The following is a 26,610-nucleotide window of genomic DNA, read 5'->3' as shown; positions in this document are numbered from 1 at the left end:
GTGCAAGCGACTTACGGCGGTAGTCCGGTTGATCTAGATTCTTACAATGTCTGAATGAATTATGTTTGTCATCAACACAAAAAAACAAAGACTTCCCCAAAACACTTGAGAATCAAATAGCACTACCTAAAACCATTGAATGAGAATCGCACTACCTCGACGACTAAACGAGCCCCAAGATTAATAGGTTCGTCGACCAAGAATGTGTGTGTCTGTCGCACAGGTCGATGAGCGCGAGTGCGCGCTCTGTCGCAGTTTTTTGGAGATCTAGGTCTACTGCGCGACGACTTTGGTGGGACGACGACTACTAGCTACTACTACCAGATGGTACGCGACCAGATCGACCATAGTTGGCGGCTCGATGCGAAAACTTGAACTGCCGCTGCATCGCCGACTGTCACGACGTGCTCTACATTGGTTCTTCGGTCTGGCCTGTGATGGTGAAGATCGGCGCACTGTGTCACTAGTGTGAAACACACAGACGATCGGAGTCGGGAGACCCTTGACTTGGAAGTTGATTTGAGGAAGAATTTTAAAACTCCTAATTTTTAAAAAATAGAGCAATTCTCGACCAAACCGCAAATAAATTTTATTTACATGTTTTGAATGGGCTCAAACTTTTTGGGTTCCTTTTCTATGACCAAAGAAGCCATTTTGTATTATTGGTTCACCCATACAATTCTTCATACAATTTTGGCAGTTGTCGTAAATATTCTAAAATCTGTATCTTTTAAGAGGAACTTTCTGATCGGTTTGGTGTCCTCGGCAAAGTTGTATGTATTTGTTTGAGTCTTTCCAGATATTCAGATTTTGCCGATTTTTTAAATAACTTTTTTTTTAAGAAAAACAGTTTCTCAACATCCACACATTTATTTTTTTTGAACTTCCCTCAACCATTGAAAAGTATAGACTAGGGTGGGTCATTTTATTCGAAAGTACTCGGATCCGGCTAAAATAAAGTCCATCTTGTAGAGGGTACCCATAGGGACTCTCATACCAAATTTGAGCTCATTTGGTTGAAAACTGGCTTGTCGCTCGGGGGTTAAAGTTTACATGGAATTTACTATGGAAAACGCGTGCTTTATCTTCAAACGCTCCTACAGGCTAAGCGACAAACTTTAGTCCACACTTACACTAGGTAGCCGTGTCGGGGGTGTTCTAAGGAACATTTTTCTCTAAGGGTTCATGGTCATCCGTTCAACCCTGAGCTTGCGCAAAGCCGAAACATCCGGCGACGCCGGAATTCTTCAAAATCTCAGTTTTAACGGTCAACGCATACTGCGAAACTATAATTTCATCGTGTGAATGAATGGAAAACACGACGCCAAACGTCAACTCACTAACCAGTGAGGAAGGCAAAAAGGAAACAACAGTTCGTGGGCTATTTCACTGGCCCGCCAGAAAATTCGGCGCAGGCTGAGACCTGACGAGCTGACCACGCCAGAGTGAGTAAGGGAGGAAGGCGACCAGTCCAGCGTGGGATAGCATCACCAGCAAGAAAGGCCATCTGGTCCCACGATCCCCGAGAACGCCCTTTGCGACGTTCTCGGGAAGCAAACCGGCTGTAGCCAGGACTACCGTGTAGGAACGACAACCTAAATCTCACCGGAAGAACCACAATGAAGGACCGCGAATTGGAATCTACGGCCAACTAGTCTCAGAAGGTAGCAGGGTTTCCTCACCGTTTCATATTAATGTGATTTGTTGTTTTCTTTTTGCTTGCAGGATGCTCTCATAGTTGCAGTCGCTGCCCGAAAGAAAAAAAAGAAGACAAAGAGATAAAATCTTAATTCCAACTTAAACTTTATCAGATTAATAAATGGTATTTTTTTCTATATGCAAACCTTATATATTTATTATACGAGTGATAGTGGCTTTCATAAGAAAACATAAAATTCAAAAATATGGTGCTCACAGTTTTTAGTGCATAATGGGTCATAAATATTATTTTGTTTTCTCTTTATAATGCTACTTAATTAAATTTGCTAAAGTTCAAGAATTTATTTCAACAATAAAATAAAAACTACATCCGTTACTTTTATTAAGTTTTTGACGCGATAATATTGATCGGCGACACGATCACCTCCATCATCGTTTAACGATCCTCGTCCTGGAAGTCCTTCTTAACGATCCATATGCCGCACGGATATGTTGGTGGCCATCTTGTACATCATGTAAGACATTGTGATCAAGATAACTGCAATAAAAGGAGTTAGGTTTGTTAGTATTTCACCAATACGCAGTTCCAAAGGAAACGAGTCAAGTTAGTGATTTCTTAGAACATTTCTTCCCCCTCTGGCTTGCATTCGCTGCCGCTGCTCCCCTTTGAACTTTTCCATGATCAGTTCATTACCAAGGGCGGACAATACTATTATCAAAACCACTAAAAAAACTCACGAGAGTGGCCAGCATACCAGCAACTGTGATCGGACCCATCAGCTGTCGTAGATTCCAATTCGCGGTCCTTCATTGTGGTTCTTCCGGTGAGATTTAGGTTGTCGTTCCTACACGGTAGTCCTGGCTACAGCCGGTTTGCTTCCCGAGAACGTCGCAAAGGGCGTTCTCGGGGATCGTGGGACCAGATGGCCTTTCTTGCTGGTGATGCTATCCCACGCTGGACTGGTCGCCTTCCTCCCTTACTCACTCTGGCGTGGTCAGCTCGTCAGGTCTCAGCCTGCGCCGAATTTTCTGGCGGGCCAGTGAAATAGCCCACGAACTGTTGTTTCCTTTTTGCCTTCCTCACTGGTTAGTGAGTTGACGTTTGGCGTCGTGTTTTCCATTCATTCACACGATGAAATTATAGTTTCGCAGTATGCGTTGACCGTTAAAACTGAGATTTTGAAGAATTCCGGCGTCGCCGGATGTTTCGGCTTTGCGCAAGCTCAGGGTTGAACGGATGACCATGAACCCTTAGAGAAAAATGTTCCTTAGAACACCCCCGACACGGCTACCTAGTGTAAGTGTGGACTAAAGTTTGTCGCTTAGCCTGTAGGAGCGTTTGAAGATAAAGCACGCGTTTTCCATAGTAAATTCCATGTAAACTTTAAACCCCCGAGCGACAAGCCAGTTTTCAACCAAATGAGCTCAAATTTGGTATGAGAGTCCCTATGGGTACCCTCTACAAGATGGACTTTATTTCAGCCGGATCCGAGCACCTTCAAAAAAAAATGACCCACCCTAGTATAGACACAAATTTTACCACCGAATAATTTTTAAAATAGAATTTTACTCGAATTTTTTTTTGTATTTTTCAGCCTTTAATGTAAATTCAAATTAGGAATCAAGAAAAACCTTAGAGCAATTCCATGTCAAATAGGGAATCGGTTGAACCCGACCCGCTCCGATTTCATAAAACTTTGTAGACATGTTATCCTACGCTTATATAAGCCATTTTTGTGTATATGGAGCCAGTTTCACTCGAAAATGACATTTGAGTGTTTTAAATATTTTTGTATTTCGTAATTTAAATATTGCTGTATCTCGAAGCCGTTGCATCGTATCAAAAAGTGGTCAAAGACAAACTTATAGGGAATTTGACGGGCTTTCCGAAAAAATACACTAAAAGAAAGAAACACTCCACTTTTAGGATATTTTTTGATTTTTATGTTTAAAAGTCAAATTTGAAGGTAAGTCCACGATTTTTTTTCGTTCAAAATGTATGTGAAAATAGCCTAAAATGTTACAAAAAGACTTACGAAAAATGCAGGATGGAGCAACTCACCTAAAAAAATACAAAAATCTATTACTGAAACCGTTTTTTTTGAAAAGTGGTCTAAACGTCAAAATTTTCAAAAACCGAATACGGGAATCGATTCTCCAGACAATTTGACATAAAAGTCTCCATATTTACCACTGTCCTAAGTCCAATCGTTGTGAAATTACAGCGGTTTTAAAAATATAAATGTTGAAAAAAAAAATGATTTTTTGATGGTTGCTGACAATTTTTATACGACAGACTTGATTTTTCAGTCTCGTAAATATTTTTACCGGAAAGCTCGTCCAATTTCCCCTTTTTTTTGGACATTGTAGATTGGACTTCTGGTTGCTGAAATATAGCGAATAAAAAAAAGAAGCGAGAAAATTTAAGTTTTTTGGTCTTAGACAAACAGCATTTTATTTTCTAGTTACAAAATCACAGAAACTAACGGTCCTATTTTCAATGTTAATAATGAAACATTTGTGAAAAAAAACTGGTTAAATTTTCCGATCTGTTTGAAAAAATATTTATTAAATATTGAAATCAAGAATAACGTTTAAAAAAGGTCGCCCTTTTGAAATCTTGAGTTAATTCTGCGATTTTGTCGATGCTGATTTTCTTATATTTTCGTTCCATTTTTGTATAGGGATGTGCAACTTAAGGTCGAATGCGAAAAGGTCGAATGGAAAAGGTCGAATGGACAAAAAGATGAAAGTGGACAACAGATCGAATAGAACAAAACATTGAAAGGACAAAAGGTCGAAGTCAAACTTCTAAAATATGTTTGTAGAATTTATTTTCTTACAAATAATTCCGTATTTTTTTGTGTTTCGGACTCCTCAAATATATTTTTCATTTTTTTCTGCTTTAAAAAACAAACAAATTCTTGATCAATGTACCTAATTCTTTGTGAGTTTTTCCATACTTTCAATCATTAGCTGTTCATATAAAAAAGTCCGACTTTAAAAATAAATCGTTTGTTCTTTTTTTAAAAACAACCTATTTGTGATTGTCGATATATTTTTGTGAGTTAGTCTTCTCTTTCAACCATGGGCAGTTCTTTTAAAAAGAAAAAAATAATTGAGCTCTAAAAATATTTTAAGGAATTATCCAATCTTTAAAACAAAATATTCTTGATTGGCGTAATATTTTCCCTTTTTTGCAATATGACAACTATTTTCAGATCTAAACAAAAGTATGACTTCTAAAATATTTTGAAAGTTTTTCCATTTTTTAAAGAAATATGTTGAAATATGCTATTCTTGATTTTGGTAGAAAACCGTAAGTTTTTTTTTCTTTCTTTCAAAGATGAGCAGTTCATTAAAAAAGGCATGTTTTCAAAATATATTTCGTCTTAATTTTTTTAAGATGAACTATTTTTGATGGTTGGAATATTTTAGCGACTTTTTTCATTTATCAAACATAACTTGTTCAAAAAAAAGAAAAAGTCCTACTTATTACATTTTAGCAATTTTTATCCTTTTTTAAATCTACCCTTGATGGTTGTAATAGTTACTTAAAAAATTTACTTTTAAAATATTTAATTTATATTTTTTAAATATTTGTCTCTCCCCCTTTCAAAAAGTCTCTAAAAATCTGGGACAACTTTAAAAAACTCTGATTTTTTTGAAAATAGGCTGAATAAATAAACGAAACTTCAAATGTTTTTGTTCATTTTAAAACTTATAGTCTCCGTTTAACTATATCATAATTCTAGATACAAAAACATTTTTTTCTTGTTTTTGATTTATTTGTTGTTGTGAATACTAATTTAACTTAAATCTGGAGTACTGCCATAGTTGGCAAACAAAAAAGGAGTTATGTGTTTTTTTTCGGAACCTTTTAAAATAAAACTATAGTACTAAGTACGAAAAATATCTGAAAATATTGTTTTGTATAATCAAAGCGTCGTTATTTTCTCAATGAACATTATTTCGAATCGGAAAACGGAATGCATTTTCGGATTCTTTCGAAAATTTTCCCCTAGGAGAAGGTAAAATAAGTTTGTAAGTAATAAATTTTATGTGTTTTGAAATATAATTTAAAAAAATTCTTCAAATGTATAGACATTTTTAGTAGAACATATTTCATATAAAATGTGAAAACTTTTGATTGAACGAAGTTGACTTTATAGCTGTCAGCCACCATTGCTAGTACCAACCACTAGTGTCTTCCTTTTTATCTACAAGGACTTCGCCGCCCTGGGCTCCTGAGTGTATGAAAGTATGGCACGGAGCGACGGCGCCGAATACCCATATTTACACAAAGAATTTTAGAGCGCCCGCCGCGGGATTCGAACTGGCGACCTCTGGATTGTGAGTCCAGTGCGCGGTCCGATTGATCCACACGGGCGGGACGACTTTTGATTCGTGCTTCGAATTCAGTTTAAAATGCAATATAGGGGAAATATACCCATTTTAATCACTGCAAGCCGTTCGACCAATTCTCATCACTTTTGCCGTTTTCCGCTATTAAATCAACATTTTCAGATGTATCAAAAATGGATAGTTGCTTACTCACTTTTATTTGAGCTATTTATTACTTTGAAACAATCAAAAATACTTTATGAAAACTGTAATTCACGATCAAAGTGCTGATAGGCCGATAATAGAAATAGGCTGAGAAAGGGTATAGTTCCCCTAAATCGATTATTTTATAAACAAAAGTAGTTTTAACGAATTTCAGGCAAAATTGCGATTTTTTTACAATTTTATCTAAAATTTTCATATTTTTTGTTGAAAAAGCTTATAAACTTAGTTAACTAAATAAAACCATTGTTTTTTTAAACTATATTACTAACCTTAAAGATGGTAAATTTGACGTAGAAATAAAATTTGAACACCTTAAATCTAATTTTAACAAGAAAAACTATTACTTTGATAGTCACCCCGGAATTCAAAATAAGAATTTTCAACGCAAATAGTTTTTAAAGCACTATTGAAAAAACATTTTTTTAAGATAGTGCATGGAGATTGTTTTGCCTTCCTCACCTCAATGAGGAAAGGCTTTAAAGTCACTCGAAAAATGAACTTCTTTATTCGACCTCGTAGACCCACCTTCACGTATACCTATCGACTCAGAATCAAATTCTGAACAAATGTCTGTGCGTGTGTCTGGATGTGAGTCCGTGCACCGAAAAATATGCACACGATTATCTCCGGACTGGCTGAACCGATTTGGACCGTTTTGGTCTCATTCGATCCGTCTTGGGGTCCCACAAGACCCTAGTTAATATTATGAAGTTTAGATAAGTACTTCAAAAGTTATGCTAAAAAAACGATTTTAGCTAAACTTCGAAAGATTGTAAAAAGGGTGGTTTTTGTAAGAAAACGCGTCATGCTATATATTGGTAGAAAGGTATTTGAAAGACCTTTCCAACGCATTCAAAAGATTGAAGATCTGACAACCCCATCAAAAGTTATAAGCACTTAAGTGTTATTTATACACTTTTTTGAGGCCGGATCTCAAATATTTTGATGAAAAAGTTGTACGGATCTACCATGCGACCGATCATTGAATAGGTAATCAAAAGACCTTTCCAACGAGCCCAAAAGATTGAAGATCTGACAACCCCATCAAAAGTTATAAGTACTTTAGTGTTTTTAATACACTGTTTTTTAGGCCGGATCTCAGATATTTTGATAAAAATAAGTGTTATTTATACACTTTTTAGAGGCTGTGTAGTGTATTCACTTTATGAATGTGAGGAAGGCACCAACCACCCAAAGGTGGATTAAGTAACGTTTTAAATATAGAATTGTTAAGCTAAGTTAATTTTCTTTCACAAATTAAATTTTAAATTTATTTTTCACAGCTCCCTCCGTGTACGCACGAGAGCATGCAGCTAGTGCTCAGTGCTCCATCGTTTTTTCGATTTTTTTCGCCGTAATTGATTGTGGTTACCCGCGAGTTTGCTTCTCCAGCATGCCAAAGGCCGGCCGTGGCCGTGGCAGTTCGAGTGCGGCCTCGAAAAACCCGCGAAGTTCGTCTACCGGCCGTGTGCAAAAAGGTAAACAAACCAACGCCGTGTCGACCGCCATCGCGCAGGGGAGCGTGAGCGCAGAAGGAATCGACAAAAAGTTACTACACCCCGGATATGTTCCAAGATCACCAGTGCGAACCCGTTCGGGTACCTCCGGTGCCACGACCAGTGGCACATCAACATCCGCCAACATTCCCATCAGGAACGAGTTTCAGATGCTGAGCGACGACGAAGAAAACAACAACAACACCGACGGTAGCACCACTACCGACGACGACGACGACGATGGTCGTGCACGGAATAAGTGCCGACGCCAAAAAAGAATAATTCTCCAACGGAACGAAGACCACCTCCAATTTTTGTTTTGGACACGTTGGCGGACGATGTTGACGAGTTGCTGGAAGGCCTCGGATATTGTCTGAAAATCGGTAAGTCGGCAGTGCAAGTGATCACACTGAATAAAAAGAGCTTCGACCAGGTGTTTGAAGAATTGAAGCGTAGCAACTTCAACTTCTACACATTCAACCCCGAGAAGCCCCCTGTTAAGGTCGTCTTGCAGGGTTATCAAGACCGTCCGATCTCCGACCTGAAGGGTCACCTTTCGGACGCCGGAATAAAACCGCGGGAGATTAAAGTGCTCTCGCGCAAGACAACGGTAACAGGTACACACACACTGTACCTGTTGTACTTCGACCGCGGCACTGTCAAGATCCAAGACCTGCGGCGGACTAAGACGTTGGACGGTTTTTGGGTAAACTGGCGGTTTTACACCAAGAACCCGACGGACGTTTCGCAATGCCACCGTTGCCAGAAATTCGGCCAAGGCTCGCGGAACTGCAACCTCCGACCCCGCTGCGTGAAGTGCGGTGAGTCACACCTCTCGGAGGCGTGCGCACTGCCACGAAAGGCGGACTTGGGGGACAAGGCAGAACAAACCAAGCCGCGCGTAAAGTGCGCGAACTGTGACGGTAACCATACCGGCAATTACCGCGGATGCATCGCGCGCAAGGCCTACCTCGAGGAGCAGGAAAAGAGGAAGAAGAAAGCAGCAGCGTCCCACCCTCCTCAGCGAAGTACGAGTGCAGCCGTTCCTGCAGCTGGCCAGCGAACGGTTCCAGCGGACAACTCAGCGTTCCATCCTGGCTGGGGGCGATCGTTTGCCAGCGTGGTCGCTGCCGGCAGCGGCAGTACGGCCCAGCAAGAAGTCACCGGGGAAGATCTCTTCACCCTGCCGGAGTTCTTTGCTCTCGCGGGGGAGATGATGACGCGGTTTCGGAGCTGCCGGAACAAGGCAGAACAATTCCTGGCCCTTGGGGAACTGATGATCAAACACATCTACAAATGATAAATTACCTGTGATCTAGATATAAGCTTTCTCTTCCTCTATCCCCTTTCCTTTGCAATTTCTGTAAGTTTTTTTTTATAGTTTTTTCTTACTCTTGCTAGTGCCTTAGTTAAAGAAATAATTGTTCCTAAATGGATTATGATGCAACACACAGCTGTAAGGAACTCCAAAACTCTGTTATGCACTTCAAAATAACTCATTGTATCTTGATTATTCACCAATAAAACCGAATTGAATTGAATTGAATAAATTTATTTTTCGACCAAGGGATAGTCACATCTCCACAATCCAATCCACCAGTACAAACGTCCCAAAACACACTCACTGTTGATCGTGTGTCACGAGCAGAGGTTCTAACACACAGTCGAGCTGATCACTACGACAGGCGGCTCCGTTTTGGGCCGCGAAACAGAGAGAGACGAGAAAAAAACAAGATGAAAAATAAACGCGCCAACTTTTCGTGACCGTGCGATTTCGGCGTGAATCCTCTGCGCTTCGTGAAAATGGGGAAAGGGGGAAGGGATGGTAATTTCGGATTAGGGTAATGTTTTTTTGAAGTTGTGATAATATTTTTTTAAATTACAATTGTTTATCTTAATTTGAACAAGAAACTCGAAATTACGTACTCTTCCGAGCACGACATTGCTTCATTTTCGAACGACTTCATCGACATTTTGTCAGACATTTTTACGAGTTTAGAAAAGATAATGAAAACAAATACCGCGCAACTTAGGCGCACACCGGCAAATTTCGCGCTGCAAAGTCCAAGCGTGTTTGAGCTCATTTCCGGTTTGTCTCGAGCGTCTTCTTCTTGGAATTAGTCTCTCAAAAAGTGACTTAAGTGCAAGTCAGTCAGTCTAAGCTAAGATCTGTCGCCGGTGGCGTCTCCGTGAAGTGTGGCGCTTACGCCATAGGCAAATACAGATGATTGTAGTGTCTAGGCGAAGACCACAGCTGAGACATCAAGCTCTGACACTGACACTGCTGGTTGTCGGCTGTTGGGGTGGAGTACAATCAACGTGCCCATGTGTATGGCACGAACTGGGCGGATTTGATTTATTTACTCATGTGTGCAAAATTTGAGAGTAAAGAGATGGTTTGTTGTTCAAGAAAATTGGCTGAAGGTCAAACTGTATTGATCTACAAAGTCTAATGAGAAATTTCAACGACCCTTGGCTTGATGAATCAACTTGAATCAAAGTTCTTTATCAACCAGCAAGTCAAATTACTTGTGACGACATTTGAGCCTGCATGTTGGTACAGCCAAATGACTCAAACGTTTGCAATTCATTAATCATTCACCAAACTGTGTACTTCCAGCTTGTCACAGAAACTAATGACTGCTCAAGTATTAATTATCATTAGTACCATGTGAGGCAACAAATCTCCTGATCTGTGATGTTCAAATGCAGCACAAAAATAATTTATTTACATGACGTAAAAAACTAAACATTATAAGGTCTCACCTGAAAAATAGCAACAATTTAAAAAAAATAGAAAATATTGATATTTTGATAAAAAAAAGTGATCATCCAATGCTGAATGATTTCGAAATTTGGCCGCCAAATTCTCTGTTATTCTGAAATGGGCATTGGGAGCAGCATCTAATCAAACTATACTTTCCCATAATTTCGCTGCCGGCCAGCGAGTATTGGATTGGTCTAAACACACACAAGACATACCTTGTTCTACCAAGAATGCCATTATGACTATTTATATTTCTAGCTTTCATTTTCAAACCGTCCTAGCAATATATCAGGAAACCCATGGCGCATAGGACCTTTTGAATAAGCACTCTAGATTTGTAGTCAAAAAACTTCGCTCTTTCCAAGCCAAAAAAGAATCTCTCATTCATCAATCATTTCCAAAATTGGGTCCTAAAATGAAGTTTAAATTTGTGATATTATTGCTCATAACGATAAAGCTTATTTTTCTGAGTACAATGCACAGTGTTCGGAATGGCAAAATTAAGTGGAATAAATTGATAACTCCTTTATTTAACGTCCTAGCCAAATGGTGTCTTCGGAAGAGTTGTTGTACTTGATAAGGGCTATCTTTTGAAGTTATTGACATACAGGGTGACGACCTTCCAGGGTGTCAACCAAAAACTAACTTTGTTGGATGACGTTGTAGGGCTTTGGTGTCTTCGGCAAAGTTGTAGAGGAGAAAATTTCATGAAAGTTTGTCGAAGGCACCAAATTTTTAGCTCTTAATCTACTCGAGATATACGCCATTTTTGCAAAAATGGTCCAAAAAAGCACTTTTTTGGTGATAACTCAAAATGTTAGCATTTTAGCGGCCTACTATGTTCTGAAGAGTTGTTTATGACATAAAATTACACATCTTTGCCGAAGACAGCAAAATGTTTTGAGCCTTAAGTGAAGAGTTATAACCATTTTTATGTGATTTTGAGCCTATTTTCAAGTTGCTATGTTTTCAAAATGGCGCATTTTGGCGCAAAACCGAACAATGCACCTGAAAGTACACACTTTCAACTACGTTTCCTGAAAATATCTTCGTGTCTATCCGTGTCTATTTTTAGATATCTCGATTTGAATTTGGCGGTTTTTAATCAATCTATTTATAAATGTTAATCGAAATCATATTGAATACGAGTTGAAAATCGGTGAATTGAAGGGTAAATTGATCAATTTTTATGGAAAATACTTTGTCTATAAAAAAATACGACAACCTTTCTAAACTGACCAAATATAAAAGGAAATATTTAATTTTAAATACGAACAATTATTTAAAATTTTAATTTACATTATTTTTGGGCTAAAATTGTTTTTATTCGTAATTCTAGAATGTGTGTCATAATTTTAAGCATAAACAATGTATTTTCCATAAAAATCTATCAATTTACCGATTATTACCACGTTTTCCATAAGATTCCGCTTTAAAATATAAATAAATTGATTAAAAACCGTCAAATTCAAATCGAGATATCTAAAAATAGACACGGATAGACACGGAGATATTTTCAGGAAATGTAGTTGAAAGTGTGTACTTTCAGGTGCATTGTTCGGTTTTGCGCCAAAATGCGCCATTTTGAAAACATAGCAACTTGAAAATAGGCTCAAAATCACATAAAAATGGTTATAACTCTTCAATAAAGGCTCAAAACATTTTGCTGTCTTCGGCAAAGATGTGTAATTTTATGTCATAAACAACTCTTCAGAACATAGTAGGCCGCTAAAATGCTAACATTTTGAGTTATCACCAAAAAAGTGCTTTTTTGGACCATTTTTGCAAAAATGGCGTATATCTCGAGTAGATTAAGAGCTACAAATTTGGTGCCTTCGACAAACTTTCATGAAATTTTCTCCTCTACAACTTTGCCCAAGACACCAAAGCCCTACAACGTCATCCAACAAAGTTAGTTTTTGGTTGACACCCTGGAAGGTCGTCACCCTGTATGTCAATAACTTCAAAAGATAGCCCTTATCAAGTACAACAACTCTTCCGAAGACACCATTTGGCTAGGACGTCAAATAAAGGAGTTATCAATTTATTCCACTTAATTTTGCCATTCCGAACACTGTGCAATGACCCTTTGAACTACCGCAAAGGATTTAAAATGGATTTTTAATTCAATTTAAAAAAAATTAACGGTCCTTCTTGACAGAAAAGGTCCTACTTGACAGCTTGTTCCAAGGGGACCATAGTTAATCCATCGAAAAAATATTGTCTTGTCAATAATTTTTTTTTGCATTAAAATGAAAAAAAGTGATCACAAATAGTGTTTTATCGTGTTTTTTACAGTTGTTCATAAAAATTTACATAGGGCTTTAGTACCCAATTCAAATATTAAATATCTGATTTGACAAATACAAGGCCGAACACATTTTGACTGCGGCTATCCCGCTTCGTGTATGTCCCTCGTCAAACACCGAGTAAAGCCTTGCTCGTAGAGATCGAACTATTCCGTAACTAATGGCCTCCTCCCCAGCAGGTCCTCCCCACAGTCCGAAGAAGTGGCAATTTTATTTATAGCTTCCGCTTTGCTCGTGTTTGGCGGCACGGGAATGCATTTTTCAAATTATCTCTCAAATTCCTGGCTCCCCTGACACCGCGGAGACCTCTTGCAGCGTCTGGCTGGGTAGGCCCTCTAAGATTAGTGGCGACGCGTGAGCGACAGGGCGCACTAACTGTCAATGCGTGCGTCTGTCACGCTGAGTGTAAACCACAGCGAAATGGACTTGAAGTTACGCCCTCTTTGCTGATTCGCGACATGACGGAATTCATTAACAAATTGATTCGAGAATGAAGTTGTGATCTGTGTTTAGATGACACACTAAATAACTTTCATGGTTTAAAATGGATAGTATGACAATATTCTAATATGCTGAATCGAAAAATTGAGAATATTTCAAACATAATTAAATAATGTTGCATCTTTTAAATATTTTAAATTTCCAGTAAAATTTCATCTCGAAATGCAAGTCAGCGCACTCAAACTGGGGACGCGCGCTCATCTTGGAATGCTTTTTATTGCCCAGCGAATGCATGTGTGCATCGCTGCTCTCCGTCGGAACGGAAATAAATTCGCACCCGTTTTTGTTTGCATGTATTTAGTAACTTTGATGATTTTGCAACCGGTGTGTGTGGGTACACACAAATTCACAGATTCAATCCAGCTGGTTGCAACGATGTGGAACAAAATCTGCGCGCTCACCGATTTGTTTTGAACTAAAGATAGAATTTCCATGGTGACATGTAATTAACTTGCCATTGTTTTTCTTTTGAAAATGTAGTTAAATAGTGGATGTCACTATAACTATAAATTATAAATATAAATTGTAATTGTAATCTAGCTCAAACAAAAAGTTCATCATCCTTTTCTTGTTTAGTCATTGCGATACATATTTTTCGTCGTAAAAGCTTCTTATGATTTGACCCATTCAAATTGGCTGTATTAACATTGGAGAATTAAGTTTTTTAAATAATTTCCTTTACTGCCCATCATTGAAAAAACGGCTAATATCCACTTTAGGCAAAAACGAGATAAAAGCACCAGGTGGTAGAGGATGTTCCAACGCATCTTATGAAACTTGAATTTTACTGAAATAGTGTTTAGACTTGGCTGCCGATGCAAAAAACCAAACGGCTAATATGCCACTCTTATGGGAAATTGCCTTGACGGAGATTTTGTGACAAACACTAAAACGCGTTTTTCTCGGATTACTTGATTTGGTATAATAGCCGAATTTTCAAATATGGGCAGTTTACACAGCAATAAATCCAATAGTAAAATCGCATACAAAGGCATGCATATCGACATGGTTAGAAAAGACATTTAATATTACATGCTTAATGTGCAGTAGGAGGACAAGAAAAATTTAAAATTTTGGAAAATCTAAATAGTTACCCCCTGGCTTGACTCTTTAGGTGAAAATAAGTAAATATGCCAAATCGGTTCACACTTGTAGCACCAACAGGGTCAAAACTTACCCGAAGCACCAAGGGGGTCAAAAAAGTTGGAAATGCAACTTCAATCGGCTGTATCTCGGCGAAAACTCAACCGATTTGGATGATTCTTGTTTCATTCGATCCGGAAGAATGTCAAGAATCACCTCCAACAAGGTAGGACCAAATCAGATGCGTCTACCTTAAGTTATAATAAAAAAGGCATTTCCAACTTTTTTTTCCAAGGGTTGTATGAGCCGGTGAATTTCCATTTCCAACTTATTTGACCCCGTTGGGGCTACAGGTGTTATGGTTCAAACGTCGCTTATGATCGTTGAAATTTGTATGGAAAAATTCGCAAAAAATGTATTGGGAAAAGCGAAAATTTCGAAATTCCACCAAAATTTAACGTAAAATGTGTCAGACCAATGTCAAGTATGAGTTTCTTATGTAAAATTTTTGACATACAATTTTGTCGAAGACTGCGAAATAGAGCGTCCAAATACCCGTCCCGGGAATTCCCGTAAAAAAGTATTTCCCGTTTCCCGGGAAATTTGTAAATTTCCCGGATTTTCCCGAAATTTAAGCGAAAGGATACATTTTCTTAATTTTTTGGACCCAAGTTTTTTAAATGCTCTAGAAAAAATTAAGAAACTCAATTAAATTAGATGAAAATTAAAATGGTATCATTAAATATTTCAAATAGGTTTTTGCAAGAAGAAATACTTCAATTCGTTCAAAAAAATTCAATTTAAAGTAAAAGAATTATGGAGCACTGGTGCAACAATGGGTGTTAGAAGGTAAAACATGAAAAAATTGAAGAGTGGTAGTGGGATGATGACAATTTATCGTATAATTTGAATCATGTTTTCGTTCTATGAAAAAAACTTTTAATAGAAGTCAATTATAAACCTGAATACCATGTGGAAAAAAACATTTAAAAAATCATTGAAATACTACTTTGTATTGTTTAACAGGTGCCCGAAAAATGCAATCATGGTTTCAAAACTAGCTCCAAATATGTGAAAACATTGAGTAGTTGAAGTAAAACAAGCACGAGATGTCAGATTTTTTTTTTTTTTAAAAAGCTTAACAATTTTGTTCAAGAGCTGAAACCAGCCTATAACTTTGTTTAGAAAAGTTATTTGTTATGAAAAAAAAAATTTCTGAATGATTTTATTTGTTTCTACTTAACTCATACTCTCTCAAACTTGTCACAGAGGCAAGTTTTAAAGAAATTTTAATAATTGGAGTATGGATTCATTTTACTTACTGTCCAAACACTTTGATGGAAAAATACTTCTCAACAAAAAATACCAGAGATCATTTTTTGACTTATTTTATGAGCTTATAAAATTTGAAAAATATACATTTTCTTGTAGTTGTATGAATTTTTACATGCAGTCAAGCTATTAGTTGATCTTTACACTTATTTTAACCATTAAAGTCGCTGTCCTATTCAATTTTGATGCAAAATATGATTCAGAACCAAGATTAGAACAATTTTCAATAAATTTAAAATTTCCCGGGAATTCCCGGGATTTCCCGGGAAATTTGTTGAAAATTTCCCGTTTCCCGTGAAATTTGTAACCCCGGGAAATTGAACGCTCTACTGCGAAACAATACGAGTTAACCCTGACGAGTTATTAGCGATTTAAAGAAGACGTTTTTTGTCTATAAATCTTGTGGACACCTGGGGAGGGGGGATTTGCGATAAACCAAAAAACAGTCCTCCGATCGAGCTTAAATTTTTTCTGGGGGTTCCTTGGCTTAAATAATTACACCCGTTTTTTTTTTGGTTTGGCCATTACCTACATTGTGCTAGGGTGGTCCTTAAAACGGCAATTTGCGTCAATTTTCTTAAATTTTTCGCAAAATCCACATTTTTCCAAAAAAATATGACTCCGCGCCTTTTCAACCGATTTTAGCTGTCTTAAACGCAAATGAAAGGTGATTAGTTGGTCCATCAAAGTAAAATAATTTGAGGACCGAAGAAAACAGGTTTTTTTTTTAGAAAACAGGCAAACATTTAAAAAAGTCGTATGAAAACTTAAAATTGCGTTTTGACCGTGTCAGGACCAAAGAGCATATATTTAAAAAATATTTTTAACGTATTCCTCTGGAAATTTTACATAAATTTCACCAGGAATCCGAATAAAGTATTTTCAAATTATAAAAAAAAAACGATTCAAAAAATGAAATAACAAACCATAGTCTCAACATTTGAATGTGTTTTAAAATGCATTCTACACTAGATCAGTTGTTTTGCAAGACGGAAACAATTTTTTGGGTGATACTGTACATAATTTTTTTTTAAATTCATAAGATTTTTGAATAAACACAAACATGCTTCAAAATTTTAAACGCAGGGGAAAAAAAGTTTAATAATGAGAAATTCACCAGAAACTGATGGAAATTTCACATGTTCTTTGACGCGTAAATAAACAAAATTTAAAAAAGTAGCTTTCAAAGGGTTAAGTTTAAAATTCGATTTAAAATTGTTTCTGATGAATTTATTTCTAATGAATTTCCGAATTTTCAACCAAAAATGTAACTAGAATTTTGACAAAATAACAAAACATTGATAGAAATCATTTTTTTTTAAATGTGTTGCTTCAACATTTTTACTTGTGACAAAAAAGTGTTCATATATTGCAGTAACAAAATCGTTCTACATTATTTTATCCTTTTTTCAAATTACGGAAAAATGACTATTTTAATTACATTTTTATTACCAGCGCTTTAGAGTAAGAGCAACACTTATTTTTGTCAGCTTGCCTTGAAGTACTCACTTGATACATTTAAACTTAAAAACTTTCTAATTGTGATATAAACAAAATGGAGCGAAAAGTGCAAAACTACACAGAATGGTGTGATTTTTAATAAATTTACATAAAACATTCATATTGATAAAAAATCAAGTAAAATGAAAAGTAACTCAAAAAATAGATTACACTGATACTCCAAGCGATTGATGACGGGAAACCAGGCACGAACATTCCCGCGCGCCGGAAAGTAAATATTAGCACAGACGAATAGCGAAAAAAACACACACTATTTTTCTACAAACCGGACCGACAGATAGTGAGTGTACTTGCAGTGCGCCAGTGTAGTAAGCGGTGAGGTGACAACAACAAACTGTGATTGAAACCAAACAGAATCAACGATAGAACTGTGTGAACAAGAGAGGTAGGCTGTGGTGCTCAATCAAAACGTGCGAGATGAGTAACGAACAACAGCGAGTTTACACATGTTTTTTGCGGGGTGACAACATTTGAAAAGGGCGTGCTGTTATGATTAGTTAGAAAAGAATGTTTTCTGATTTTTTTTCCTTGAATTTTTTTTTAAGTTAGAAATTTAGTTACAAAACACCCTTTCAAAATGTTACACTCCATTTCCTCGGAAGCATAATAAAATTACACACCAGTTTGTTAATTGAGAGAAGAAAAAAAAAGAGTCGTGAACAAAAATGTGACGGACGGTGGGGGTGGATGGGTGACGGCACAATTGCTCTCCCTCTATCTGCACTTACGTGTGTAACGCATCTGCGACTGATAGTACTTGATAACACCACTACTGCTGCACGACTGCTGAGTTTGGGCGCTCAGAACGTTCGTGTCGGTCAGCAGATTGCCGTCGTCTGTTCCGCCTGTATTTGAGTTTGTATGTGTGTATTGGTGTGAATGTGTGTGAATTGTTTGTGATGTGCGGCGTCGGCGGGGCGTCCACACGTGACGACGCCCGGCGTCGGTGTGTGGTTGTGTTGTGGGAGGTTGGTGGTGGTGGGTGTTTTGCATAAATGTAGGCGTTTTTTGTTTGTGTTCAAGTCGTGGGGATGTCCAGGTTTTCCACATGGGAGGGTCGTGTTTTTTGTTTGTAACACGATCCCCACAAGTTGGTTACATTTTTTGTGAGTTTGTGCGAACGTGTGCGCGTTACATTAACAGTTTTTTGTTGTTGTAAAAATGAATTTGCAATTCACACCAATATTTACACAGTCACACACGAGCGCACGATTTAAGCAGCCAATAGTTAGTGTTGTTATGTTTTTAAGCGTGAAAAATGAAACGAAATAATAAAAGGAGGAAAAGGTGAAATTCAAGAAGGAACAAGGAGAAATGCATGTCCAACGAAGGGGGGAAAGAGAAAACAAAACAAAAAAGAGAAAAAAGAAACAGTGTTAATTGCGGTAGGGTTCCAGCTGTTATATTATACATTCTTAGGACTATGATCAACTACTAAGGCGCGCACACACACACAATTAATATCGGCTTATTATTTGGTTGGTTTTTGGTTGGGGTGCAGTTCCAGGGTTCGATGGCTGTTGAGTTGAGGAAACTTACTGCATTTTACACACCCACGCACACGCGCCTGTTTGGTTGGCCAACGTGGTTGACAGTTTTATGGGGGTTTTGCAGGAGGGTAGAAGGTGACACGAAGTAAATCGTTCACCGCCGGTAAATTGGGGCCAGTTAATGGCTTCTTCCGTGTTTTCGTGGTGTGGTGTCATGAGACACCCACAAGGGGGTGGAACATGGTAGAGGTGGTGTTTTAAGGTCGATTGCATTGCTGGTTTATTTTTAGATTTTTAATGCAATTTGTTTAGAATTTTTGACTTATAGTACACGTTACAATATTTTTTTAAAATATTTATTCTAAAATGTTTGACTTCAAATATTGGAAATGCCATTGGCAATATTTCAATCCACAAATAAAAACACATTGAACGAAATGTAATAACATACTTTGGTGCCATGAGGAAACTGTTTTATATTTTTGGTGTCTTCGAAAAGTTGTTGCAAATGAAAAGAGGCAACTTTTTGCTTGGTTAAAAATTAGAGCGGTTCACGATAAGGATGTTTCAGATAGTCATACATTCCAGGATATATTTTGAGATCTTTGTTCTCTTCTAGATTTTTTTTGGGATTTCCAATTCAAGCAACTTGAAAACTTCAGTTTCCTACTGTTTGTCACTTCCACACCAATCGCTACTGAATACTCTCTTTTTGCTCTCCCTCTTACTCCAATCGAGTAGTATAGCGAATGGCTCAGAGAGGCTGATTGCGCTTTGTCGCTCAAAGCCGACTTATATGGTCTGCGATCGGCTTTGTTTTGATCATTTTTTAAACTGCTTAAAATCAATGTTATCAAAAATGTTTTTCAATTTTCTTAATAACACACAAAATGTCAAATGATGTCAAAGACACATTTGACAGCAATTGCCACCTTGCCAAATACAAATTTACGGCTAACTATGGTAGTGCAGGTCAAAAGAGCGCCGGCTGGTATGTTGTTAGATTCTCTCCTCTCTGAACATATTCGTTTGTGACCTGGGTCGACGGAGACGGAGTAGGCAAAGAAACTCGCGAAGTATTTGTATCGCTGAGTGAAGCGATTGACCAAGATACAGGCAGCTAGAGCTAGACCAAGCTCCAGTCGGCAAAGATTCGTTCGGCGATCAGTGAGTGATTTCTGTTCTTTGAACCCTTGAATCACTTAACAATTATTATTTTATAAATTTGAGAATTTCATTAAACGAATTTCTCTAAACGTACTATTCCAATGAAATTATTCAAACATTGCTCCGAAAGATATTTTTAAATTCCGCTATAAGAAAAAAAAAAAAACATTCGAAAATTATCAAGTGGACTGAAAGTATTTAATTCTGATGGAAATTTAAAATTATACCGTCATCTGGGGCGATTCGGGACTACAGTCTGAATAGGGACAGCAGTGTTTAGAGCAGAGGTTTTAAATTTGGAAATGGGTGTACACATTTTGTTGGTCTGAGTCTGTTCTATCCGAAACCGACCAGAAAAATAAAAATATTGTGCTCTAACATGGTTAAAACTGCTGTCCCAATTCGCTCCATGTGTCCCAATTCACCCCAGTTGACGGTGCTTAATTTTTTTTGTTAACTTAGATTTGGAAACTTGTGTGAATTTCGACTATCTTTACAATTAAAAATAGCAGAAAAAAAAAACATTCTAACAAATATTTTCCGCAATATCTTGTGTTGAAGAATGAAGGCTAGGCCGACAAAAAAAAAACACATTTTTCCCAAATATTAAACTAAAAAGTTTTAGGGCTCATGCATAAGCCACGTGGCCTGCAAACTGTAAAATATTAGCCAACCAAAAATAAAAAATAAAATCTCGAAAAACAAATTCAAATTTAAGAAGTGATAAAAAAGCAAAACAAAAAAAAATGCGGCTTCATACCTAGTTTAAATTTAGCTTCTATTCATATTTGCGGACCTGAACCATACAAATTACCTTCAAAATGTGTTATTTTTTTTTTATTTAGTTAAACATGAAATGATTTGTGTTCGAAACGAAGCTAAATTTCACTAAGAAACTCAGAAATATCGAAATATGAAACCTGATTGCTAATTTTGATTGCTTATAAAAATCATATTTTGTTTTTTGTTTTTGTTTTTTTCTAATTTTGCAAGGCTGTTTCTCAGTATCGAATTGTCCGTTTTCTCAGGAAATTATCTTTGCTCTTCAAAAAATGCATTTCGAGATTGTTAATTTCTGGATATTATGAAAAATAAAACAAAAATATTCTTATTATTATTGAAACTTTTTTTTGAATGGTCATCACCTAAAAACTGTGCTTTTATCAAATATTATTAAATACATTTCGATTGTAAATATTCAAAATTAGTCCAAATATATTGATTTTGAAAAACATCGCTAAGGGTGAATTCAGCGTTTTTAGTCAACTTGACAAAATCAAATTGATTATTTATATAATGTGAGAAATTGATACTTTCAGAGCTCTGGAAACACACAAAACTGTTATTGGGCTTTTAAGGTAAAAAAAAGCAACTCTACAATTTAATTAATTCAGGTTGCATTCGACAGACGAAAACAATCTCAAGATGTTTTAATTTTGTCAATTTTTCAAGAGAAAAATGAACGACATAAAATGAAAAAAAGATCTGCTGAATCTGAATCTGTATCAACATAATCCAAGTCTGATACAACTATACTTTTCTATAACTTCGCTGCCGGCCAGACACACAATCACAAGGATGCTAGAAATTGTGTTTCCATTTCCCATGAGATATTTAAAAAATATCATCGTCGTCGAATGATGATATACCATGACCGGGAAGATTTGTGTTTTGTTGTCAAAATGTCTTCTGTTTAAAACTGTGCTTTTTCTTAATAATATTAGTTTACCACTGTACGTCCTAGAACTGCACCCAACCACCAACCAAAAAGCGACAAAATGGACCAGGATAAGCCATTCATCAAGAAGACAGATACCCCTATAGAGAGTGAAAGAGACAGCCAGAGAAAGGGAAGGGACGTACACAACACCCAAGGTGGTACGAGCAGCTCTAAAGACGGACATCTCTCGCACAGTACTAAAGCGAACCTTTCCTGTCCCAAAAAACCGTATCTAAACAAAAAAAGGGATATCCCGAACTCACCTTCGTCTTCCGAGTCCGACATGAACGTCTCGTGGATCGTTTCCGGCGCGACAATCTTGAACTTCTCGTCCACCGTCTGGGTGATACTGGTTTCGGTGACGACCTTGAGGGTTTCCACCACGGTGATGTAGCCGAGCTTGTCGGCGATCGAGAGGGCCGTTTGACCGCCGTTGGTGACCGCTTCCGGATTGGCTTTGTTCTTGAGCAGCAGATTGATGACCAGCGTGTGGCCCTGCTGGGCGGCCTGGTGCAGCGGGGTGTGACCGATGTTGGTCTTCATTTCGATGTTGGCGTCGTTTTCCAGCAGGAACTTGACCATGGTGATCTGGCCAAAGTGAGCGGCCACGTGGAGTGGGGTGAAGCCGGTCTTGGTCGAGGGATCGATTTGTGCGTTGTGGTCGAGCAGGGTCTTGGCGATTTCCGCGTTGTCTTCTTGTGCGCACAGATGAAGTGGGGTCAGTCCATTCTTTGCGGCGTGGTTCGGATCGGCACCGCTCTCCAGCAGCATCTGGGACATGTCCCGGTGGCCTTCCTGGGCGCTCAGATGCAGCGCGGTGAAGCCGGTCTTGCTTTCGGCGTTCGCGTCCGCCTTGTACTCGAGCAACGTGTTGGCAATGTCGAGCTGGTTCTTCTTCGACGCGATGTGCAGCGGCGTGTGGCCATTTTTGGCCGGTGAGTACGGCGAGGCGCCCTTTTCGAGCAGCAGCAGTGCCACCTTCTGGTGATCGTAGTGACTAGCAACGTGCAACGGCGTGACGCCGTTCTTGCCCTGGACGTCGACCTGGGCGCCCCGTTCGAGCAGGAGTTGGGCGCACTTTAGGTTGCCGTACTTGGCCGCCAGGTGGAGAGGAGTGAAGCCCTTCTTGGTGACCGCTTCCATGTTGGCCTTGTTGTCCAGCAGGATGGCTAGGACGTCGTCCTGGCCCTCCTTGGCGGCGATGTGCAGCGGCGTGTAGTTGTCCTTGGTGACGGAGTCGATCTTGGCACCGTGCTGCAGCAGGAGCATCACGATGTCGACGTTGCCGATTCTGGAACGATGAAAGCAGGTTTTAGTTTGTTGGTCACATTTTTTAGTTATCAATTCAAATAGGCATGCAAATTTGTAGATCTCAGGATAACATTCCCTTTCAATATACAAAGAAGACAAGGTATTCCTCGAAATTACTTTTCTATCCAACCCTTCGGTATGCCCAAAGAAGCAATTTTGCATTATTAGTTTGTCCATATATGTTATTTTCCATGCAAACTTGGCTGCTGTCCATACAAAAATGATGTATGAAAATGTAAGCATCTGTATCTTTTGAAGGAATTTTTTGATTAAAAATTCATAACTTGGTCAAAGATTTTTTACACTATCTTCGGCAAAGTTGTACGTATGGATAAGGACTACACTGAATTTTAATTTCACTTTTTGATAAAACTAAAATTTGATTTTAGTAGAAACAGTATTTTTATTTTTTTAATATGTTTTAGGGGACATCAAATTCCAACTTTTCAGAAATTTTCAGAATGTGCAAAAAATCTTTGACCGAGTTATGAATTTTTGAATTAATACTGATTTTTCAAAAAAATCGAGAGATTGGTCGCCAATTTTTTTCAACTTCATTTGTATGTAAAATCGAATTTGTAATCGGAAAGTACCTTATTAAAATTTTGATAAAGTGCACTGTTTCAAGTTAAGCAGCAATTTTTAGGTAACTTTTTCAAAAATAGTCGCAGTTATTCATTTTTGAAAATGAGTTTGCCCACTTTTGGAAAGCTTTTTGAAAAGACCCTTAGTTGCTGAGATGCCATGCAAAGATTTAAAAACAGGAAAATCGATGTTTTCTCAGTCTCACCCAAACAACCCACCATTTTATAATGCCGATATCTCAGCAACTAATGGTCCAATTTTCAATGTTAAAATATGAAACATACGTGAAATTTTCCGATTTTTTCGAAAACAATATTTTAAATTTTTTTAAATCAAGACTAACACTTTAATGTGGGTAATATTGAATGTTTGACCTTTTTGAAATGTTAGTTTTCGTGTATCAACTGAAACTTTGCCGAAGACACCAAATCGATCAGAAAATTCCTTCAAAAGATACAGATTTTTGAACTATCATGTATCATTCTTGTATGGACAGTAGCCAAATTTGTATGGAAAATAATATGGATAAACTAATGTGTAGTGTAGTGTCACTTTATGTAGACGCCCTTGTTCCAATTACGTCATTCGCATATCAACATGAGTCGATCGCTTATCAACGCAAACTCACCTCGAAGCAACGTGCAGCGGCGTTTGATCCTCGCGGGCCTGCGCATTCACGTACGCACCATTTCGCAGCAGGATCCGGATGATGTCGCTCTGCTTGGCCCGGGCGGCCAAATGCAGCGGCGTTTCTCCCCGCACGGTCGGGATGTCGGGACTAGCGTCGTGTTGCAGCAGATAGATCACAATGTTCATGCAGCCCATGAAACTGGCCACGTGGAGGGGGGTAAGTCCACTTTCCGTGGTAGCACTGATGGTAGCACCGTGTTTGAGTAGCAGCTCGACAACTTTGATTCGATTCTTCTTGCAGGCTATGTGCAGGGGGGTGAACCCGTTGAGGGCTCGCGCGTTTGGATCGGCGTTACGATCTAGGAGAAGTTTGGCGACCTTTACGTGGCCACAGTGGGCCGCGACGTGCAGCGCCGTTAGGTAATCGATGGTGATGTCATCGACGGGGGATTTGTTGACCAGGAGGATTCGGGCGGCGCTGACGTGTTCACCCTGGGCGGCCATGTGGAGCGGCGCGAGACCGTTCTTGGTTTTGGCGATGATGTCCGCCTGGTGCTCGAGCAACAACTCGATGACCTGATCGTGGCCGGATCGTGCCGCACAGTGCAACGGCGTCAGCCCGTCCCTCGTGACGCTGTCGATGCGGGCCCGGTTCTTGATCAACAGCGACACCATATTCAGCTTGCCCCACTTGCAGGCCACGTGAAGGGGTGTGATGTTGTGCTTGGCGGTAAAGTTGACGTCCGCACCCTTCTCGATCAGCAGCTGGGCGACATTGACATTCCCATAGTGGGCGGCTATGTGCAGCGGCGTGAAGCCACTCTTGGACGACACGTCCGGATTGTGCTCGTTCTACAAGAAAGAGAGGTTAATTTGCAATCAATCAACTTTTAAAGAAAGACTCACCTCAAGCAACAGGGTTGCCGCTTTGACGTCGTCCTTCTTGGCCGCGATGTGCAGCGCCGGTAACCGCACCTTGCCGCGGGTGTCACTCTCCAACAAAACCGCCACGACTTTGTCGTGACCTTGCTGCATTGCTACGGCCAGAGGTGTGAATCCGTCCTGCAAATCAAGTTTAAATCATCACCCATTCCAAGATCGGATTGCACACAAAAAAGAAAACTCACCTCCGTAGCCAGGGCCGGATTCGCTCCTTTCGCCAGCAGCAGGTTCACGCACTCGTCGTGGTTCTCCTGGGCGGCCATGTACAGCGGCGTGAACCCGTTCTGGGACTGCACGTTGACGCTGGCCGCGTACTGCAGCAGCAGATGGATGATGTCCTTTTGGCCGGCGAGCGACGCGATGTGCAGCGCCGTGTTGCCCTTCTTGGTGGCGTTGTCCACGTTCGCGCCCCGCTTCAGCAGCTCCTGCACGATCTCGTAGTGGCCGTCCTTGGCGGCGAGGTGCAGCGCGTTCAGCCCGTTCTGGAATGGAATGTGGTGGAACAATGGCAATGTTTTAGTCTCGCTGTAACGCTTTCGGGTATTGATTGTGTTGCGTAATTAAGTCGTTTTATTGGATTTTCGAAAAAAGGGTTTACGAACACAGACGGGATAATCCGCTTATACTAGCTCAAGGGCGAAGGGATTTAGACTGTCGATATTTTTGCAGTTCGTGAAGCAAACAAGTTAAATCAAATTCCTCGCTACTACTGGAATCTTGTCACTTCAATTCATAAAGGTATAAACATTTACTTAAATTTGTGTCTACCCATAAGGATTTTAACTTTTAGTTACAAGGTAAAAAGTATTATATTTTTCAACTATGCTAAATCAAGCCCACTTAGTTGAAAACAGAAAATTGATTAAACGACGGCACTTATACAGTTTTTAGTAAAAAAGAGTTGTGAATATTGATTAAGGAACAATCCCCAAGTAAACGAACATGAAGACGGACGAAAATTTGCCATTAGGGTTAAAAAATAAGTCATACACCCACAATTCAGAGTCGAGAGAATCGTTCCCTCAAAATTTATTAAGGGCTCAGTGCCAAAATCGAAAGAATGACCATCAAAACAAAGGTGTGCTTTCGTTAAATGAAAACAATCTCCAACAAGTGTTATACATCGATTTCTGACCACTCTTTGTTAGTATGTCTATGGATCGATTCCCTTAGTTGACAATTTTAATTTTTTTTTATTTGACGGATAATTTTTTTTGCAACTGATCCTCGGAGTATATTCTCTCGCCCTTCTCGAGCTGTGTTCTCTGTTTGTAAATGGTACCACTATTCTTTCGGCTCGAGAACATTATTCTCTCGGACGAGCGCTGCCCAGTTTGGGTGTAGAAAGATCGTTAATATTGTCCGTTTCTCTCAAAAGTACACGCCACGCGGCATTTCAGAATGTGCCGTAGACATTGTTGCCAACGATTTTCTGCACTTTTGGTGCAATAAAAAACATACCTGGCAACAATGCCATGCGATTCGAAGAAGAATATCAACCTCGATATCAACACAAACAAAACGACCA

General features: G+C 38.8%; 1 protein-coding gene and 2 long non-coding RNA genes across 12 annotated transcripts in view; 1 reads left to right on the top strand and 2 right to left on the bottom strand.

Annotated features, from left to right (window-relative positions):
* LOC120422628 (ankyrin-3) overlaps positions 1-26,610 on the bottom strand; it is a 143,290-nt gene that overhangs the window by 38,454 nt on the left and 78,226 nt on the right. For 8 of the 10 annotated variants that reach the window (XM_039586185.2, XM_039586159.2, XM_039586134.2 and 5 more), the window contains 5 exons: positions 25,268-25,564; positions 25,047-25,202; positions 24,139-24,992; positions 21,878-22,905; positions 17,966-18,082 (listed from right to left, as the gene is read on the bottom strand). In XM_039586185.2, coding sequence (XP_039442119.1) covers positions 17,966-18,082; positions 21,878-22,905; positions 24,139-24,992; positions 25,047-25,202; positions 25,268-25,564 — 2,452 coding nt within the window. The remainder of the gene's footprint in view (positions 1-17,965; positions 18,083-21,877; positions 22,906-24,138; positions 24,993-25,046; positions 25,203-25,267; positions 25,565-26,610) is intronic. The other 2 variants (XM_039586165.2, XM_039586171.2) reach the window with 1 other exon arrangement.
* The window catches only part of LOC128093127 (uncharacterized), a 126,496-nt gene that overhangs the window by 43,589 nt on the left and 56,297 nt on the right, over positions 1-26,610 (top strand). The window lies entirely within an intron of this gene.
* Positions 2,018-2,998, bottom strand: LOC128093126 (uncharacterized). The gene is made up of 2 exons (XR_008212254.1): positions 2,398-2,998; positions 2,018-2,197 (listed from the first exon to the last, which is right to left on the bottom strand). It is a non-coding gene; the product is annotated as an uncharacterized LOC128093126 (long non-coding RNA).

Source organism: Culex pipiens, chromosome 2 (genome assembly GCF_016801865.2).
Source record: "Culex pipiens pallens isolate TS chromosome 2, TS_CPP_V2, whole genome shotgun sequence".
Classification (NCBI taxonomy): Eukaryota; Metazoa; Arthropoda; class Insecta; order Diptera; family Culicidae; genus Culex; species Culex pipiens.
Note: the sequence above shows the minus strand (reverse complement) of the source record. Positions and strands in the feature narration are given on the sequence as shown.